Source organism: Cantharellus anzutake (assembly GCF_015039405.1).
Source record: "Cantharellus anzutake strain C23 chromosome Unknown EI90scaffold_17, whole genome shotgun sequence".
NCBI lineage: Eukaryota > Fungi > Basidiomycota > Agaricomycetes > Cantharellales > Hydnaceae > Cantharellus > Cantharellus anzutake.
The window spans coordinates 452,494-472,037 of NW_024066967.1; the positions used below are offsets into that span (position 1 = coordinate 452,494).

At 52.9% G+C, this 19,544-nt stretch overlaps 2 protein-coding genes across 2 annotated transcripts; both read right to left on the bottom strand.

Annotated features, from left to right (window-relative positions):
* Positions 1-11,008: 11,008 nt before the first annotated feature.
* On the bottom strand, positions 11,009-11,895 carry EI90DRAFT_3121796 (uncharacterized protein; the record flags this gene model as incomplete). Its single annotated transcript, XM_039063436.1, has 4 exons — positions 11,009-11,282; positions 11,385-11,485; positions 11,534-11,649; positions 11,727-11,895. The coding sequence occupies 4 exons, from the start codon at positions 11,893-11,895 to the stop codon at positions 11,009-11,011; spliced, it is 660 nt and encodes a 219-aa protein (XP_038917478.1).
* A 6,781-nt stretch (positions 11,896-18,676) lies between these two features.
* EI90DRAFT_2880450 (uncharacterized protein) lies at positions 18,677-19,045 on the bottom strand (the record flags this gene model as incomplete). Its single annotated transcript, XM_039053918.1, has 1 exon — positions 18,677-19,045. A coding segment is annotated over one exon (369 nt), but the record flags the coding sequence as incomplete, so codon positions are not given.
* Between the last annotated feature and the right edge of the window lie 499 nt (positions 19,046-19,544).

The following is a 19,544-nucleotide window of genomic DNA, read 5'->3' on the forward strand; positions in this document are numbered from 1 at the left end:
GCCACCATGTCCCTGGCCTCGGCTACCACCTCCACCCTACTAGACTCAGGAGCTACAGGGATGTTTATAAGTCGTGACTTTGTCCGAAAACATAACCTGGAGACCATCCCCCTCCCCCAGCCAGTCCCAGTCCACAATGTGGATGGCACCCTAAATGAGAACGGGTCCATCATGGAAGAGGTGGAAGCGCTCCTTAGCTTCAGTCGGCACACAGAGCAGGCCTGATTTGCAGTAACCAACCTAGGTCGTCAGTCAGTCATCATTGGTCATTCATGGCTCCTGCACCACAACCCGGAAGTGGACTGGGCCCGGCAGAGAGTCACCATGTCCCAATGCCCACCTGCCTGCGAGGCCTCATGTTACAAGGATGGGGAGAACTCCCCTTTCCTCAATCCGTTCTTATAGAGGGATGACAATCGTTGTATCTAGTCTGTACCATAATGGGATATGTAATCGATGAGTGATCCCAGTCTTGCATGGGAGTGGATGATTGAATTCCCATCGATCGTGGTTGGTGATGTAGTGAGCTATTAAGGAATTGATGGTAGGTAGTTGGAGACGTCAGGATGGATGGGTCAGCCACAGGTACTTGGCACTCCTCGATGGAGTGTACCGTGTGCATGGCCGCGACTCGTGAGGTGGGTGAGAACTTCGTATAACTGCCATTGGTTACTTGGTGTTCGCAGTGCGAACATACCGGTAGCAGGTTGATATCATGAGTGTGCAATGAGGATTGACTAGTGGGGCCTTCGGTGACTTGGCATTCCCAAAGGGAACATACCGTTGGCAAGGGAATATGATGACTGATGAGGGAGGGAACAGACAATGGATGGACGGCTACTTGGTGCTTGCATAGCGAGTGTACTGGCATCACAGGAATGTGGGCCTCAGAGTATTCATGATCTCCAAGATCATGATACGATGTCGTCCATCGAGCACTGGGGGGAGAGCTAAGTGATGAAGTCCCATAGGGTACAGGTTCCATAGGATGATATACAAGTCAAGAGTCTTTGACTTGTGACCTCAAGTTCTCACGGAGAGGACCGCTAGAGGACTTGACATAACCAGACTTATAGGACATGTTGCAAGTTGTACAGTCACACAGGTTCAGTTGAGTCACCAGAAAGGGTTGTTACAAGGGACGGCACACAAGACAGTTGTAGAGAGTGGTAGTAGTTAGTGGGAACCGCCTTCAGCGGTTTCTGTACAAGACACATGACTATCTACAAATGGAAGGGTTGCAGGAAATCCCATGAAACACAAGTAACCTCGGCCAGCACCAAAACCCCAATGGGGAAAGCTTTGCACGAGGGGGGGGGAAAGGGGTAGAACAAGTAAGGAGGGTAGGGTATCAGGATAGAGGGCAAAAGGGAGAGAGAGAGGGAGCGATAGAGAGGGGAAGTCTTTGACTATGCGACAGATATGGTCATTGGAGACTCCATATCCGTAACACCTCAGGCCACAGCCGGTGACCCCAAAGGACCCAGACCTCACACTGGAACCCAGGGATGGGGTGTATGCTGTGGTAATCCCCCCTGGATGGGGGCATGACCTGAGAGCAACTACCACCCCATTGCAGTGGCTAGCCCAGGAGGCTCAGGATGCCACCTTGTCAGGGCACATACCCTGACTTAGCCCGGACCCGGACCCGTGTTTGGACCTGCTCCACTTCCCGTGCCGCATGATCCGTGCGCCACATGCTCCGGTCCCCAGATCCTACCTTCATGTGACTTCCGGGTATCCCTGGAAGTTTTCGCCATATTGGGCCACTGTGGGAAAGTGAGAAGTTAACCTTCTTCTCACTTTCTTACCCACAGTAGGCAAGTGTATCTTACTTGCCTTTTATCTTATACACTTTCTTACCCACATGTCAGGAACATGCCAGAAGCGTATCCGGATGACCCGTGAGGCGCGCGAGGTCGTCCGGGCTCGTAAGGTCGGAGGGGGGGGACTTTAGCTTCAGCGACTCGGGTGGAGCGCTGCGCTTTGTTCTTACGTTGGTGTCCCAATTTCAGACAGAAGCCTTACGATGAGGATAAGAGTTCAGAGGGGGAATCCAAGTCGATATACGAACTGAGGTACATCCGGTGTAACCTACACGCGTTATAAACACAAGTAACTAAATGAGAGCGGCCTGGAAGGAGTGGCGGATCAAGCGCAATATTAATGAATGAAGAAAGGAACAAATAATCAATATCGGCAAACTTGGTCAACAAAAGGAAAGCAAGGAACAATAGGAGGAACAATAGTCCGCAAGCGGACAAAAGAGAAAAGGCCATCCAGCTGTCTAGCAAGCCGTCCGGCTGGGGGCGGACAACAATGAAGCGGGCAACCTAGGTTGGGAGGTACGCGTGCGAGGGAGGAAGTGCAGATGAGGGTGACGGGTGGATGGATGGGTGGACGGATGATGATGATAGCGGGAGGGACGGGCCAAGTGACACTAGGACGCGTAGAGGGAAGTGTCGGATATGTCAGGTCATGACACCACAGTAGAGTCATTGCCCTGGACAGTGTCAAAAACCCGGATTGTAGGGGTAAATGCATGAGTCCGAATGCAGGTGGGGCTCAACTAGAGGGGGATCCGAGAGCTCCAGTGGTGGACCGAAGCTTCTCCAGGAAGCCCAGTTCTGCTGGATGGTACAAGAGGCTCTAAGAAGGACATGGCCTCAGCAACTCAGAGGGAGCACTGTGCCTCCGTTATGTCTCAGTTAGTCCTTGTATTTCTTATGTCTGAGGTATCTTGTAGAACGGGAACGGGATTCACTCAGAGGGACTTTGGGTAGCATTTTAGTCGACATTAGAACTGAGGAACTACAGGTTCTAATCTATGGGTATTTATAAAGGGGAATGGAAAGGACTTAGTGTCAGGGGACGACTCCCAGGTCCCCATGACCCTCCCCTATGGCCCACAGCCTCTGGTCTGGCCAGCCCTATCCAGGGCACAATCCTACTGTGGGTAAGGAGATGAATAGATAAAGGCAATGTAGAATACACTTGCCTACTGTGGGTAAGGAGATGAGAAGGAAGCTAACTTCTCATCTTCCCACAGTGGCCACAATATCAGCAAAACTTCCAGGGATACCCGGAAGTCACATGAAGGGGTAGGAACCGGGTCCGGAGCATGCGGCGTGCAGAGCGTGCGCACATGCGGGAAGCGCGGCAGGTGGAAGCGGGTCCGGATGCGGGTCCGGGTCCGGGCTAGTCAGGGTGTGTGCCCTGACACTTAGTCAAAGTCCGAATGACAATGGGACAACACCGAAAGGTGCTGAATGATACCAAGAGGTACCGAAAGGTCCTGAACGATATCTTTAATGGGGAACCGAGGTGTCGGACCATGGAGGGTGGAGTAAGAGGCCGGAAAATGAATGGGAATGAGAAATGGGTAAGGGGGGGTTAGCCGACTGAATGGTAAGAAGAAGATAGTCATGCTGAGAATGGAAGGTGACTAATAAGTGATGATGTGAGTGAGATCACCGAAGGATGCAGGTAACTCTGAAAGCAGAGTTATGTATCTGAAGGATGTTGGGTGACTCAAATAAATGAAATGGGTGGAGAAATGGTTTAAGGGTGTGTCATGGGATGTCGGAGGTCCATCAGGATATCGGAGCAAATACGGAGTCTCTGAATGTTCCGACTCAGGACCGAGCTTCCGGGATGGGAGTGGCCAAGGTTCAGTGTGCCGCAACCAGACTGGAGCTGAGACAGTCAGGAGGGAAGGTGACTTGGGGAGTGGGGAGGCATGGTGTAGGGGATGGTGAAGTTGTTAGGAAGGTGTGATGTGGTGGGAGTGCGCGGGGTCGGGATTCCGGGATATGACAGACAGGGCTGTTCATAGGTTAGGCTGTGGGCCATAGAGAGGGGTCATGGGGACCCGGGGTCCATCCCCTGACACACCTCAGGGGAACAACCCTTCTCTGAGATGGTGCCACAACACTACCAAGACTTCAAGGACGTGTTCTCAAAGGAGGCCTTTGACGAACTACCCCTTTGGAAGCCCTGGGACCATGCCATTGACCTTGTCCCTGAGGCCAAGCTACCAATGAGGGAAGATGTTCCCATTGTCACCTATAGAGCAGAGAGAACTCAATGACTTCCTTAGGGAAAATCTGGCCAATGGATGGATCTGCCCATCCAAGTCCCCATGGGGCTCCAGTGTTCTTTGTGAAAAAAAAAGATGGCTCCCTGAGGTTGGTCCAGGACTACCAGAAACTGAATGAAATTACGACCAAGAACTCCTACCCCCTCCCCCTCGTCTCCGACATCCTCACCTGACTCTGCACAGCCAAGTGGTTCTCAGCCCTTGATCTGAGATGGGGATTCAACAACGTCCGCATCAAAGAAGGGGATGAGTGGAAAGCTGCCTTTGCCACTAACTGGGGATTGTTTGAGCCAATGGTAATGTTCTTTGGACTGTGCAACTCCCCCACCACCTTCCAAACGATGATGAATGACATTCTCCAGGACTTCATAGACCGAGGGGTTGTCATCTGCTACATGGATGACATCCTAGTGTTCACGTCTACCCTGGAAGAGCACCGGAAGGTCGTCCAGGAAGTCCTTACCACCCTGAGGAACTGGAGGCTATTCCTCAAACCGGAAAAGTGCAAGTTCGAACAGCAGAAGATCACTATCTAGGGCTAGTCATCTCAGAGAACCACATTGCCATGGACCTGGTGAAGGTGCAAGGAGTGACCAACTGGCCAGCACCCACCAAGGTCAAGGAAGTCCAATCCTTCCTTGAGTTCATAAACTTCTAGCGCCAGTTCATCCAGGACTTCTCTGAGAAAGCCCAACCTCTCCATGCACTCACCAGGAAGTCAAAGCAGTGGACCTGGGGGAAGGAGGAACAAAGGGTGTCCAACGGATTGAAGGAAGCTGTCACATCAGCACCAGTCCTCACCTTCCCCTCCGACTCTGGCTGCTTCAGGCTAGAATGTGATGCCTCGAACTTTGCCACAGGAGCAGTACTCTCTCAGCTCCAAGAGGATGGAGAGTTCCACCCGGTGGCCTTCATGTCCAAAGGCTTCTCAGATGCAGAGAGAAACTACGAGATTTATGACAAGGAGATGTTGGCCATAGTCCGGGCCCTGGAGGAGTGGTGCCACTTCCTCGAAGGCACCCCAGAGGCCTTCAACATATTCACTGACATTGGAACCTCTCCTACTTCCACTCAGCCCAGAGGTTGAACCGATGCCAGGCCCGGTGGTCCCTCTACCTCTCCTGCTTCCACTTCTTGTTGGTCCATAGACTGGGAAGGCTCATGGGGAAGCTGGATGCACTGTCCCACCACCCAGACCACCCAAAGGGAAAGGAGGACAATATGGACATGACCCTCCTGCACCCGGACTGGTTCGAGGTAAGAGCTACAGAAGGGGTTACGGTGGAGGGAGAGGAAGCAGATATCCTTGACTGTCAGGGGACGGACCCCGGGTCCCCATGACCCCTCTCTACAGTCCACAGTCTGGCCTGTAAACACAGCCCATCTCAGGGCATAGCTACTGTGGGTAAGAAAGTGTATAGATAAATAGAAAGTAGGCTACACTTGCCTACTGTGGGTAAGAAAGTGAGAAGAAGGTTAACTTCTCACTTTCCCACAGTGGCCCAACATGGCGAAAACTTCCGGGGATACCCAGAAGTCACATGAGGTGGGATCCAGGGTGGGATCATGCAGCACGCGGAGCGTGCAGCACAGGAAGTGCACAGGAAGTGGAGCGGGTCCGGACACGGGTCCGGGTCTGGGCTAAGTCAGGGTATGTGCCCTGACATTGACAGAATATGCAGAGGGAGGGACCACGACAAGGGGGTGGTGAAGGCACTGAGAGAGATAGAGAAGGGGACCCTACACTCAGACAAGTGGGGAAAGGAGGGAGAGCTGATCCTCTACCGAGGACAGGTGTACGTCTGAAGGGACCCAAAACTCTGCCATGACCTGGTCTGACTCCACCATGACTCAGCAACAACGGGACACCCAGGGTGCTGGAAGACCCTAGAGCTTGTCTCCCGCAACTACTGGTGGCCCAAGATGCCTCAATACATAGCCCAGTACGCCTCAGGATGCGACACCTGTAACCAGGTGAAGATGTTCCCATCTCGAAAAGTCGGGAAGCTCATCCCAAACAAAGTCCCATCCTGCAGGTGGCAAGTGATCTCAGTAGACACAATTGGCAAGCTCCCAGACTCCAAGGGGTACAATGCAATCCTGGTGGTGGTGGACCGGCTCTCCAAGTGCATCCATGCAATCCCTATGGTCACCACAGCAGACTCGGCAGGCATAGCCTGGCTCTTCCTTGAGCATGTCTGGAGACACCACAGCCTTCCAGAAGAGGTGCTCAGCAACTGAGGCAGTGCGTTTGTCTCCCATTTCTCCATGGAGCTGGCAGCCCTCCTAGGAATCAAACTTGCCCCCTCAACAGCCTACCACCCACAAACCGATGGCCAGACCAAGCAAGTCAACCAGGAGATAGAAACCTACCTCCAGGTGTTCGTCAACCACAGACAGGATGACTGGGCCAACTGGCTGCCACTTGATGAGTTTGCCTACAACAACTGCATCCATTCCTCCACCCATTGCACCCCTTTCAAGCTTGACTCTGGGCAGCATCCATGCATGGGAACCGAACTGACCCACACATCTGAAGTTGAAGGGGCTAATGACTTTGCCTCTTGGATGATGAAAATGCAGGAGGAGGCAAAAGCAGCACTGGAGCACGCAGTGGATGAAATGGCATGGTATTATGACAGGAACCGGAGAGCAGCACCAGCATACCAAGTCAGGGACAAGGTCTGGCTCAACACCCAGAACTACACAACAGACCGACCAACCAAGAAACTTGACCACAAGTGGATTGGCCCTTTCCAGATTGTTAAGGTAGTATCCCTGGCAGCGGTAAAGTTACAGCTCACAGCCTGGCAGAGGGGAGTCACAAACATCTGCCCCTATACCCCTGATGGAATTGCTGAACGCCAGACAGACCCACCCCCAGGCCCAGACGTCATAAATGGGGAAGAGGAGTATGAGGTGGAGAAAATCATGGACTCCAGGTACCGATATGGACAGCTCTGGTCAAATTCTTGGGCTGGCCAAATTCGGAAAATGAATGGCTCCCCAGGGAGAACCTGGAGAACTCCCCAGACCTCATAAAGGAATTCCACCAGACTCACCTGGAAGCCCCCAAACCAGCAAAGACAAAAGAACCCTGCCAACCAAGAACCACAGCCACTTCAAGGAGAATGTCATATCCATACAATCCTGACCTCCGCTCCGGGCTCCCGGAACTCCGAACCCGACTTCCGGAGTCCTACTTCCCTTCCGTCACCTTCTCCTTGCCGACTCCCACGAGGTTACCCCACCTCCGGCTCAGACACCACCTTTGGTCCGACTCCGGAACATTCCGGGTCCAACCCCAACCTCAACACCTTCCAGATGAGTATGCAAAACCTAAGCTCCTGACTCCGGACCTCCGCTCCGGAATCCCATTCGCATCTCCGTCTCCGGAACCTCCGGTCTTAGCTCTGACCTCGGACTTTGACCCCACCTCCGCTTATACCCATTGTATTGGTTAGCTCATTCCATTTAATTATGTTTGCCAATATTCCGGAGTTTAACTTCCGAGTTCAGACTTTCCGGACTTACCTCGGACCTTGCAACTATTGCATTGTCCTATTCAATTCCGCTATTCTCCCTCATTCCTATTTGGGCTGCTGCTTCCTTTCTATTCAGTCAGCTAGCCATTCCCCACTCCCAACCTCCTTCCTTCCTCCTTGGGCCTTGGCCCTTCATTCCTCCTTTGAGAAACACCATTGAGTCAAACCCTTGACCCTCGGTGTTGTTCCTCTTTCCATCTCCCTTTGTCTCCTTTCGTCCTACCCTCGCTCCTTTTGATTCCGGACCCCTCCTTATATACAATGTACATAGTAACTTGTAACCTCAGTCCGAAATCGACATGAATTCCCCCAAGAGACTTTCCCTCTGCTAGATCCGAAATTAGGGACCCCTAGGACAACCAGCAATGGCACAGCGCTCCGCCTGAGTCGCTGAGGCCGAGGTCCTTCCACGCTAAGTCTCCGATTCCATTCCGGAGTCGTCCGAATCCGCCCGGTTCTAACAGAAGGGGGGTGATGTCAGGGCACAGCCCCTGACCCCACACACCCTCAGGTACCCTTGCCCCATTTTCTCCTATTTTTCCCTTCACTGTTCCACAATCCTGCATGCATGGAGACCCATGGGAACATTCTGGGCAAGTTACTTGCCCAGAAACCATCACAGCCATGACTGTGGGAACTTTCTGGGTGAGCAGCTTGCCCAGAATCTTCCCACAGGGGGTGCCAATTATGGAAAGTCAGCAAAGAGCCAAAAACTGTATAGTTCCCAACTTCCATTTGTAGTGGCTTCACAGGAGGTTGAGAAGGTTACCCTTCTTCTCAACTCATTTCCTGTGAAGGCTGGGGCTAGCCCCCTCAGTGAGTTTGAGGATCTCAGACTGGGACTAGACACCCCAGTAACTAGGAGGATCTCCCTGGGCCTGTCACAGAACAAGGGCCGGACCCTGACAGCTGGATAGAACTTGCAATGACAAGGCTAAATAAGAGGCATATGAAGTCAGATGAGTTTCATGTAGCAAACACCAAAGAGAAATGGATTCTTCCATGGAAGGCACAGCTTTGGTAGGGTGACCAAGGGAATGGAACAAGCAAGCAAGATTTTGGAGTGATTGAGCCAAATATGGGGTGTATGATGTTGGGTGAATGGCAACGAGCCTGGGGCAGAGCTTTACACATTCTTTGATCACCAGCAGCACCTCAGAATGACAGCCCAGATTGTCCAATGATACCTTAAGATTCTGGAGTGATTGAGCCAAACCTGGGGTATATGGTGTTGGGTAGATAGCAACAAGCTTGCACCAGAGCTCCACACTTTCTTCAACCACCAGGAGTGCTGTAAGCAAGCTAGGGATCTAACCCAGCAGGCAAACAGGAAAGGATGGGGATGGATTGGTATCCAGCAGGTCAGGAAAAAGGGGTAGTGGGAATTGGTGAAAATGGTCCAGTGGCATCAGCAAAAAATTGTTATGCTCCTGAGTGCTCTGGAGTATGGAGAGCACTGGGAGAATCAGGAGGAGATTGGCCGGTCCAGGAACAGCTCGTTTCCTCTGGAGTTGGCCAGGTACTCCAGGGCACTCCCAGGAGGGCATGGAGCATTGCTTTGTGCACAAACATATCCAGTAAATACAATTTAAATGCTTCAAAGTGTATAGGGGTGAGAAGCTTCTGGGAGCTCCTGGAGCATTTGAAAATGAAAAGGAAAAAAGAGGGAAGATTCCCCATGAATACCTCCTACCACAAGACTAACACAACAAGACACTGCTTAACATTTAGATCAAACACTATACTATATATCAAGGACACTGAGACTCACCAATACACAATCAAAATTTATGGCCTGATATATGATTAATCTGGCAACTTCATCACTTTTGGGCTTGCAGAATATGGAGGAGGGGGAAATGGGGGAAATGGGGGGAAATGGGGGGGGAAATGGGGGAGAATGAGGGGGGAAATGAGGGGGAAATGAGGGGGAGAATGAGGGGGGAATATAGAGGGAAATGAGGAAAATTTGAAAAATAGGGACTTCTAAAAAGTCGAAAAAATAATTAGGGAAAAATCAAAAAAAATTCAGGAACTGTAGTGCCTTTGAAGTGCTTTCAGGATATATAATTATTTGCAAAATTGAGGAAGAAATGATGGAGAAAAATGGAAAATACTTTCAGAGACCCAAGAAATAATGAGAACTAAATTGATGGGAAAGTCTGAAAATTGAATAGGAAAGTGAGGGGAACCCTTGTAGCATTGTTATTTTCTGCTGTTCTAATTTTTCCTGATTGTTCTTGGTCTCACTCCCAGCTGCTCCTGGATACTCCTGGATACTCCTGGAAGCTCCTGAAAGCTCCTGGGAGGGTCCAGGAGCAGCTGGGAGTGAGACCAAGAACAATCAGGAGAAATCAGAACAGCAGAAAATAACAATGCTACAAGGGTTCCCCTCACTTTCCTATTCAATTTTCAGACTTTCCCATCAATTCAGTTCTCATTATTTCTCAGGTCTCCAAAAGTATTTTCCATTTTTCTCCATCATTTCTTCCTCAATTTCGCAAATAATTATATGTCCTGAAAGCACTTTAAAGGCACTATAGTTCCTGATTTTTTTTTTTTGATTTTTTCCCTAAATTTTTTTTCAACTTCTTAGAGACCAAAATTTTCCTCCCACTGCTCCTGGCACATTGCATACTCCTCACCACTCCCAGCTGCTCCTGAACCCCCTCCCAGGAGAACACTATTGGCTCCAGGAGTGCCCAATCTGCTGTTTTGTCTCCCACATGCTCCAGCCACTCTTGATGCTCTGGAGCATAATGGACCTTTGCTGATGTGCAGTGACTTGGTGGTTTCTAGTCTGAGGGGAAAGGTAGATACATCCTCATGTACAGTATATATGAGAAATGATCAGGAAGAAATGATGGAAAATATCCAATGAGTCCCATGTGCTTAGGTGGGTCATATCAGCAACAAACAATATTGTAAAAAGGAAGGGAAAACAATAATGAAATAATAAAGCAATAAATGGCATCCAACCAAAAATATCCAACTCTATCCATCACCAATGAACTCCTGCTAATCATGTATCCTAATACTCCTAAATGGCACATTTCCAATGATACCAACATTGTCCAAATCAGTCCAGTGGTTGCTGAGATAAGTGAAATCCAATCTGAGTGTGGCCACACTGCTGGTGGGCATGGGAATTTGGTCTGTGGGGACTGGAAACGTGTATGAAAAATAGGGAAAAAATCGTGGAAGGGTAGGAATAGTATATGAGGACATGTGAGATGCATTTTATGAAGTGGGGATGTGCTGGTATGGGGAAATCACGATATTTGGTTTGTTTGTGCAGTACCAGCTGTGCCTGCCTACAGCACCTCAGAATGATGGCCCAATTGGTGCAATGAAAGGTTACAATTTATGAGGATTGAGCCAAATCTGGGGAATATGATGTTGGGTGAACAGCAAGGAGCTTGTGCCAGAGCTTCATGCTTTCTTTGATCACCAGGAGCACCTTGGAATGACAGCCCATATTGCCCAATGGTACCCTAAGACCCCGGAGCGACCGAGCCAAATCTGGGGTATATGATGTCAGATGAACAGCAACAAGTTCATGCCAGAGCTTCACACTTTCTTCAATCACAGGGAGTGGGAGCACTTCGAAATGACATCCTAGTTTGTGCAGTGATACCCTAAGATTGCAGAGCGATCAAGCCAAGTTGGGGGTGTAGGATTCTGAGCCTGCTGATGCAAGACAATGGCAGAGTGCTACGGAATCATTTGCCAACTCATACACCTCCTGAAATCTTGAAAAGAAGGCTTCATTCGCTCTCACTTCGTCAAGCACTTGAATTAATGGGTGAATGTCTTCCTTTGAACAGCGATCAACACTCAACTGAACATGAATGAAGAATGGCTTATGGAGCTTGTTGATGACTCATACCTTGGCCCACTCGGGAAACAATGATACGCTAATGTACGTTTCCGTTCTTATACAGACTTCCACCCAACACGTTATATGCTGATTTAAGAATGTGCGAACCGACACACCGAGCTCTCCTGAACTTCAATGAGGTGATACACGATATACCGACATGAGTAACTGAGTTGTTCAGACAGCGTCTCTTGAGGGATACCTGGCAGTGCTTCCTTTTCAGCCAAATCACCAATCAGCCCCAAACCCTCCACACAGCCAAGATCCTTATTCAAAATTTCAGTGAAACGCAGGGCCATCGTCACATTCACCCTGGTCGTATCCACCGCGTAATGATGATGGTTGGGCGATTCAGGCTCAATTTGGCCCATGAGGAAGTCATGGAAAGACTGGTGAATGATACGAATTGGCGTGTCGGAATATGGGTCCCATGAGAGGAGGGGAGTGAGCTCAGATAACGTGTCATGGAAGATTTTAGGAAGGGTGACAAAACTGTGTCCCACGCTGGAGTAGACAGTGGTTGTTGGGCAATTAAGACCGCTCCCATAACAATTGGGTAGTCATGGACAAAATCTTCATCCTTCCAACTACACTTGTCCAGAATGCTTGTATACAGGCCATCCATCATTCCTTCAGGAGAAAGTGTTGATCGGTTCGTACCCAGTTGAGCAGCCTCTCCAGTGTTCTCCTCGGATTCTTGCCACTCAACTTCATATAATGGAAGACAACGCTGATCCAAATGAACAAGCCACTAGCCTTCTCCAATATCTTGTGGACTAACACATCCTCTTCAATGGATTCACTCAGACTAGGATGGGCACCTTCAGACCTCTGTCAGGGACTCGTCCGGGGTCGAGGGGGTCCGGGTATAACGTCCGGGACTGAGAGCCTGGCGGGGGGCGGATCGGGCGTGCGTACTGACAGGCCCGATGTGGGACAGCAGTCCCTGGCCACTTAGACTGAAGTGGAAAGTTGAGAAGAAGGCTACTTCTTCGGTTCCCACTTCAGGTTCGTTTATATACATGTGGCTTGGATCACATGACGGGTGCCACGTCACCCTCGCACACAGCCGTAACCACCCGGGTGTCTCCGTGGGAGATCCCGAGGGGATCTGGTGCAGGCGCGCGTGCTGGGCACAGCGGGAAGTCGCCCGAGGTGCCCGGGCCGGGTACATGGTGGGCGCGCTGCAGATGGGTCAGTTGTACATTGATACAGAGAAAGTCGTCCGTGTAGAATAAAGAGAGAATAAAGGAGAAGTAAGATAAGGAGAAACTGAGGAGGGGAGGATGAGGGGGAAGAAGGGAAAGGGGGAGGAGGTAAGGAGGGGTGGACCGGCGGGGTACCGGGTCAGGTTGGGCCGGGTGGAGCCGGGTCAGGTGGGTGTGCCCTGACATCACCCCCCCCTTAAGCCGCTTTGCCTCGAAGTGGCCAGGTGGTTCTCCCTTTCTCTCCCTGGGGCTTGGGGGTGCGTCCTGTGAAATTCTTCGATTCGGTCGGGGGCATGGGTTAGGTGGTCCCGCTGGAGCCATTGGTTTTCAGAGTTCGACCAGCCAGTGAACTTTACCAGATACCAGAGTTTCCGGCGTAGCCACTTAGAGTTCAGTATCTTCTCGACCTCATACTCTTCCTCTCCTTCTACCAGTTCCGGGCCTGGGCGTGGGTCAGCGGGTCTTTCTGCGATACCGTCCGGGAGGTGTGGCCTGACGTTCGTCACGGACACAACTGGGTGGATTCCCTTCTGTCGGGCGGTGAGCTGGAGCTTAACGGCGGCCGGGGAGATGACTTGGGTGATCTTAAAGGGGCCAAGCCACTTGTGGTCCAGTTTCTTAGTCGGACGGTCGGTCGTGTAGTTGTAGGCATTGAGCCAGACTTGGTCACCCTCTCGATACTTAGGGGCCGGGTCACGGTCCCGGTCGTAATATCGTGCCATCTCGTCCGCTGCGTGCTCTAGGGCTGCCTTTGCCTCCTCTTGCATTTTCATCATCCTTGATGAGAATGCATCGGCGGCTTCCACCTCGGATGTGCGCGTGGGTTCTGTCCCCATCCTGGGGTGTTGGCCGGTGTCGAGTTCAAAGGGGGTTCGGTGAGTGGAGGAGTGAACGCGGTTGTTGTAGGAGAATTCTGCTAGCGGGAGCCAGTCCGCCCAGTCGTCTTGGCGGTGGTTGACGAACACCCGGAGGTAGGCCTCGATCTCTTGGTTGACCCGCTCCGTCTGTCCATCCGTCTGGGGGTGGTAGGGCGTTGAAGGGGTCAGCTTGACACCTAGGAGGTCTGCCAGCTCCTTCGAGAAGCGGGAGACAAAGGCGCTCCCTCTATCGCTGAGGATCTCTTCCGGGAGCCCATGGTGTCTCCAGACATGCTCCAAGAAGAGTCGTGCGATACCCTCCGAGTCCACAGTCGTCACGGTGGGGACCGCGTGGATGCGTTTGGACAGCCGGTCTACTACGACCAAGATGGCATTATATCCTCTGGACTCTGGGAGCTCCCCTATCATGTCCACTGAGATGACCTGCCAACGATGGGTGGGGATCTTATTCGGGGTAAGTTTCCCAACCTTTCGTGAGGGGAAGGGTTTGACGCGATTGCAGGTGTCGCATCTGCGTACATATCGTCCGACATACTCAGCCATCCGGGGCCACCAGTAGTCACGGGAGACGAGTTCCAGGGTTTTCCATCGCCCTGGGTGCCCCGTCGCCCGTGAGTCGTGGTGTAGCCGTACCAGATCATGGCGGAGCTGGGGATCTTTTGGGACATACACCCTTCCCCGGTACAGGATCAGGTCACCCTGCTTCTCCCATTCGTCCGACCTTAACATCCCTTCACCCAGTTCTCGCATGGCCTTCACTACCTTCTCATCATGGTCCCTTGCCTCACGTATCCTTCCCAGAATACCCGCCTCTTCACCTTCTACCGAAACTGCCTCTGTCGCGCGGGCTTCAAACCAGGCGGGTTGGAGAAGAGTTAGCCCCTCGTTGTCGTCTCTCCCCTTCGGGTGGTCAGCACAACGGGAGAGTGCGTCCGGCTTCCCCATGAGCTTCCCAGGACGGTGGACGAGGGTGAAGTGGAAGCGGGAGAGGAAGAGGGTCCATCTGGCTTGGCGTCGATTCAGCCTTTGGGCCGTCCGGAAATAGCTCAGGTTGCAGTGATCGGTGTAGATCTCAACCCTCTCTTCAACGCCTTCTAGGAAGTGCCGCCACTCTTCAAGGGCTCGGACGATCGCCAGCATTTCCTTGTCGTACACTTCGTAGTTGCGTTCTACGTCCGTGAAGCTTTTGGACATGAACGCTACCGGGTGAAACTCCCCATCCGACTGGAGCTGGGAGAGGACTGCACCGGTTGCGAAGTTCGAAGCATCGCATTCGAGCTTGAAGCGGCCGGAGTCTGAAGGGAAGGAGAGGACGGGTGCAGTAGTGACGGCTTCTTTAAGGGCTAGGAAGGCACCGTCCTCATCCGGGCCCCAATTCCAGGCTTGGGTTTTCCGGGTCAGCTTGTGGAGGGGGCGTGCTTTCTCTGAGAAGTCCTTGATGAACCGGCGATAGAAGTTCACGAACCCTAGGAAGGACTGCACCTCCTTCACTTTGGTTGGGACCGGCCAGTCAAGAACTCCACGGACTTTCACAGGATCCATCGCCATGTTGCCCTCCGAGATGACGAGGCCCAAGTACTCAATCCGTGTCCGCTCAAATTTACATTTTTCGGGCTTCAGGAAGAGCTTCCTCCTTCGCAGCGTCTCCAGGACCTCCCGTACTACCCTCCGGTGTTCCTCTAGGGTCGCGGTGAAGATGAGGATGTCGTCCATGTAGCAAATGACGACTTCCCAGTCGATGAAATCCCGAAGGATGTCGTTCATCATGGTCTGGAAGGTCGCGGGGGAGTTGCACAGGCCGAAAAACATCACCATGGGTTCAAATAACCCCCGGTTGGTCGCGAACGCTGCCTTCCACTCGTCCCCATCTTTGATCCGGACGTTGTTGAACCCCCAACGTAGGTCCAGGGCCGAAAAGTACTTGGCGTTGCGAAGGCGGGCGAGAACGTCTGAGATGAGGGGGAGCGGGTACGAGTTCTTGACCATGATTTCGTTCAGTTTCCGATAGTCTTGGACTAAGCGCAACGACCCGTCCTTCTTCTTGACGAAGAAGACTGGCGCCCCCATCGGGGATTTGGACGGGTGTATACGCCCGTTCTGCAGGTTTTCCCGTAAGAACTCGTCCAGTTCTTTCTGCTCGGGTCGCAAGAGAGGGAAGGTCTTTCCTCTGGGTAGCTTCGCGTCTGGCACCAGGTCTATGGCGTGGTCCCAGGGCTTCCGGGGGGGTAGCTGGTCAAAGGCTTCCTTAGAGAACACGTCCCGGAAGTCCTGGTAGTGCTCTGGTACCAACATCTCGAAGGGCACGGGCTCTGCCCCCGGGTCGTGGGCCTCCTGGGCCATCCGCTGGGATGGCGTCATGGTTGCTCTCAGGTCATGTCCCCACCCCGGGGGGAGGATCGCAGCATAGATCCCGTCCCCAGGCTCTACCGTGAGGTCTTGGTCGTCTCCCACTCGCGACCCCCTGCAGGAGGATGGGCAGCGGGACATGACGACCTTCTGTCGTGCCCAGTCCACCTCTGGGTTGTGATGCAGCAACCATGAGTGCCCTATGATGAGGGATTGGCGTCCCAGGTTTGCAACTGCAAAGCGGGCCCGTTCTGTATGTCGTCCGAACGTCAGGAGGGCTTCTAGTTCTTCCGTTATGGCCCCATTCTCGTTCGGGGTGCCATCGACATTGCGGACGGGTATGGGCTGTGGGAGCGGGGTGGTCTCGAGCCCATGCTTCCGGACGAACTCAGGGCTCACGAAGTTCCCGGTGGCCCCTGAATCCAGGAGGGCTGACACTGATATGGGGGCGAGAGAGGTCAGGGCGGTCAACGTCACCGTGAGGTTGAGTGACCTGGGGGATTGTTTGGAAAGGACGTAAATGGCGGGTGGAGACACCGCTACTTCGGGTGTTAGCTCTGGGCGTCTCTCACTTCTGTGGGTAGAGGATGCGCTTTTCCTCTTTTTCTTTGCGATAACTCGATGGAATTTCTGCAGTGGCTTTGACTCGCGCACGTTGCGGTATTTACACGGGTTATCTTCTACAGGCGGCCGGGGCGCATCCCTCACCGGTCGCCTTCCTGAAAATCCTCTTCCTGGGGGTCTGGCCCCGTCTCTCCCTCTTCTGCCTCTGGTCCCTCACCCAATTGCCTCTTCAGCCCTTCCATCAACGCTCGTAGGTCCTCTGGATGCAGGCGTCGGACTCGGTGGACCTTAGGGTGCGGGCACTCTCGTGTGACATGGCCTGGGGCGTTGCAATTGTAGCACAACCCCTTCCGTCTTTGGTCAGTCCTCGATCGGTCGAGGTCCATTGGCTGTGGACCTGTTCCTGGCGTGGGACGGGTTGTGGGCGTTGGGGGTGCGGGTGCGGGCGTAGGTCGCGAGGTGGTGGGTGTGGGCCGCGCGTAGGGGGGGGTGGTGGCTAGAGGGGGTCTGGTTGGTGGGAGTGGGGGTCTAGGTGGGGGTGCTCGTGGCTGGGTGGCCTGGAAACGTCGCCACTGGTTGTCGAGGAGGGTGGCCTCGCGTTTCCATTCAGCCCAGGTGGTGGGCATGGGGCGGAGACGGTAAATGCTCTCGCGGAGCCGGGCGTTGATCGCTTGCTCAAAGCGGTCGACCAGCCCTACGTCACCCAGTCTTGAGGCAGGCCCTAATATCTCGAACTCCTGGATGACCTTGTCCACGGAGTCGCTCCCCTGTCGGATGGCCGCCAGCTTCTGCCGGGCGGTGGCTTCCCGATTTGGGTCCTGGAACATGTCGTCGAGTTCCGTGTTGAACTCGTCCATGGTGAGTGCCGGGGACCCTGCCGTCAACAGCGAGATCATGCGTTGCGTTGCCCATGCTCCTGCCGGCCCTCCCTTCATGTAGGACAACACGAAGAGAATCTGGGAGAGGGCGGTGGGGAACTCGGACGTGCGGACGTGGAAGTAGATTCCACATTCGGCTTTGAAACGGTCCAGGTCCTCACTGGCTCCCGAGAAGGGCGTGGGGGGGGCGACCTTAGGTGGCTTGGGTCTGGGGGCAGGTGTGGGAGCGGGTGCGGGGATAGGCGCGGGTGCAGGCGCAGGAGCAGGTGGGGGGTGGTTAAGGACTTGGTTTTCCACAATAGCCTGCAGTTCCTGGAACCGGGCTAGGAGGTCATCGTACTGTTCTTCCGTCACCATGGCAGGGGAGGCAGGGGAGGCGGGGGAGATGAAGTTGAAGCCTTCTTCTGCTGTCAGGGACTCGTCTGGGGTCGAGGGGGTCCGGGTATAACGTCCGGGACCGAGAGCCTGGCGGGGGGCGGATCGGGCGTGCGTACTGACAGGCCCGATGTGGGACAGCAGTCCCTGGCCACTTAGACTGAAGTGGAAAGTTGTTATTATTATTAAAGGAGAAATATTGTACTACTTACCTGAAGTGGAAAGTTGAGAAGAAGGCTACTTCTTCGGTTCCCACTTCAGGTTCGTTTATATACATGTGGCTTGGATCACATGACGGGTGCCACGTCACCCTCGCACACAGCCGTAACCACCCGGGTGTCTCCGTGGGAGATCCCAAGGGGATCCGGTGCAGGCGCGCGTGCTGGGCACAGCGGGAAGTCGCCCGAGGTGCCCGGGCCGGGTACATGGTGGGCGCGCTGCAGATGGGTCAGTTGTACATTGATACAGAGAAAGTCGTCCGTGTAGAATAAAGAGAGAATAAAGGAGAAGTAAGATAAGGAGAAACTGAGGAGGGGAGGATGAGGGGGAAGAAGGGAAAGGGGGAGGAGGTAAGGAGGGGTGGACCGGCGGGGTACCGGGTCAGGTTGGGCCGGGTGGAGCCGGGTCAGGCGGGTGTGCCCTGACAACCTCGCAGCTGAGCGCGGATGTAAACGGTGCAGTCATGCTTGTTTGCATCATCCAAGAGATCCATTCTGAAGCGTTCGATCGGGAAAGCAGGGGAGAGAAAATGATCAACAAGATCAAAATGTCTTGAGGTGGCAAAGAATTTGATGTTGGATGGCAATCTCGGCACTTCTTTCCAGAGTATATCAGCAAGGTATTCGAAGACTTGCGGGCATCAACAATGACCACCAAAGGACCACTGGAGGGCGATGCCCTCAGGCGGAGAGGTCCGGCCATGAGCTTCTGGAATTGCACCGAGAAAGGTGCAGTTGCGAGGGTTGGATCATCCTTAAGAATGGATATGACAGAAGCACAATATGAGGGATCCTGCATTGCTAGAGATCGAGCCATGCCACTGAACAGGTGATCCGGCTGCGACTGCTCACCCGCTTTGAAGAAAAATGTCAACAACAGTAGCCCCTCACTCACACACTTTTCCGCAGTTGAATGAGCAATGGATGTCTTTCCAGCTCCTGCCACCGCCATCAGTAGCATCACCCGCCTTGCGCCGTCCTCCACGTTGCAACACCAGGCCATGATACAATCGATAAGATCTGTTCTAGTTCCCTCCAGGCACCCCTCAGCTGGGATATTGCAGTTCACTCAGAACTGAGTTGCGGGTTTGGTTGTTTGCCATGTCTGTTACTTTGGCACCGGTTGTCAGGACTAGAAACTAGTGGGGCAGCCAAAAAGTGTCTCGGTGGCAATGCCAAAATCTAGAGGACCCAGGAAATAAAATTATCAATGTGATCTGGGTGTGAATAATCTCGCCACCAGTCCCAAAAATCGATGACTCACCGATTCCCTCCATGGGTTTCCATGCTGCCACCAAATGGGGTGATGAAGACGAGCGTGGTGCTTGGAGGTGTATGGCCAGAGAATGGTGTGTGATGGGCCTGAAGGATATGCCGGTGCAGGTACATCACATCGGGATGCCTGAAGGGCAATGAGTTTAGGGCAGTGTACCATTTTGTGAAGAGGAGTGTTTCATTAGCTTTGTCTTGTTCAAGGATATGGGGACTGATAAAAAGATGTATTATTATTAGGTGTAACTACATATACAATGTTTTATAGTATGGCTACATGT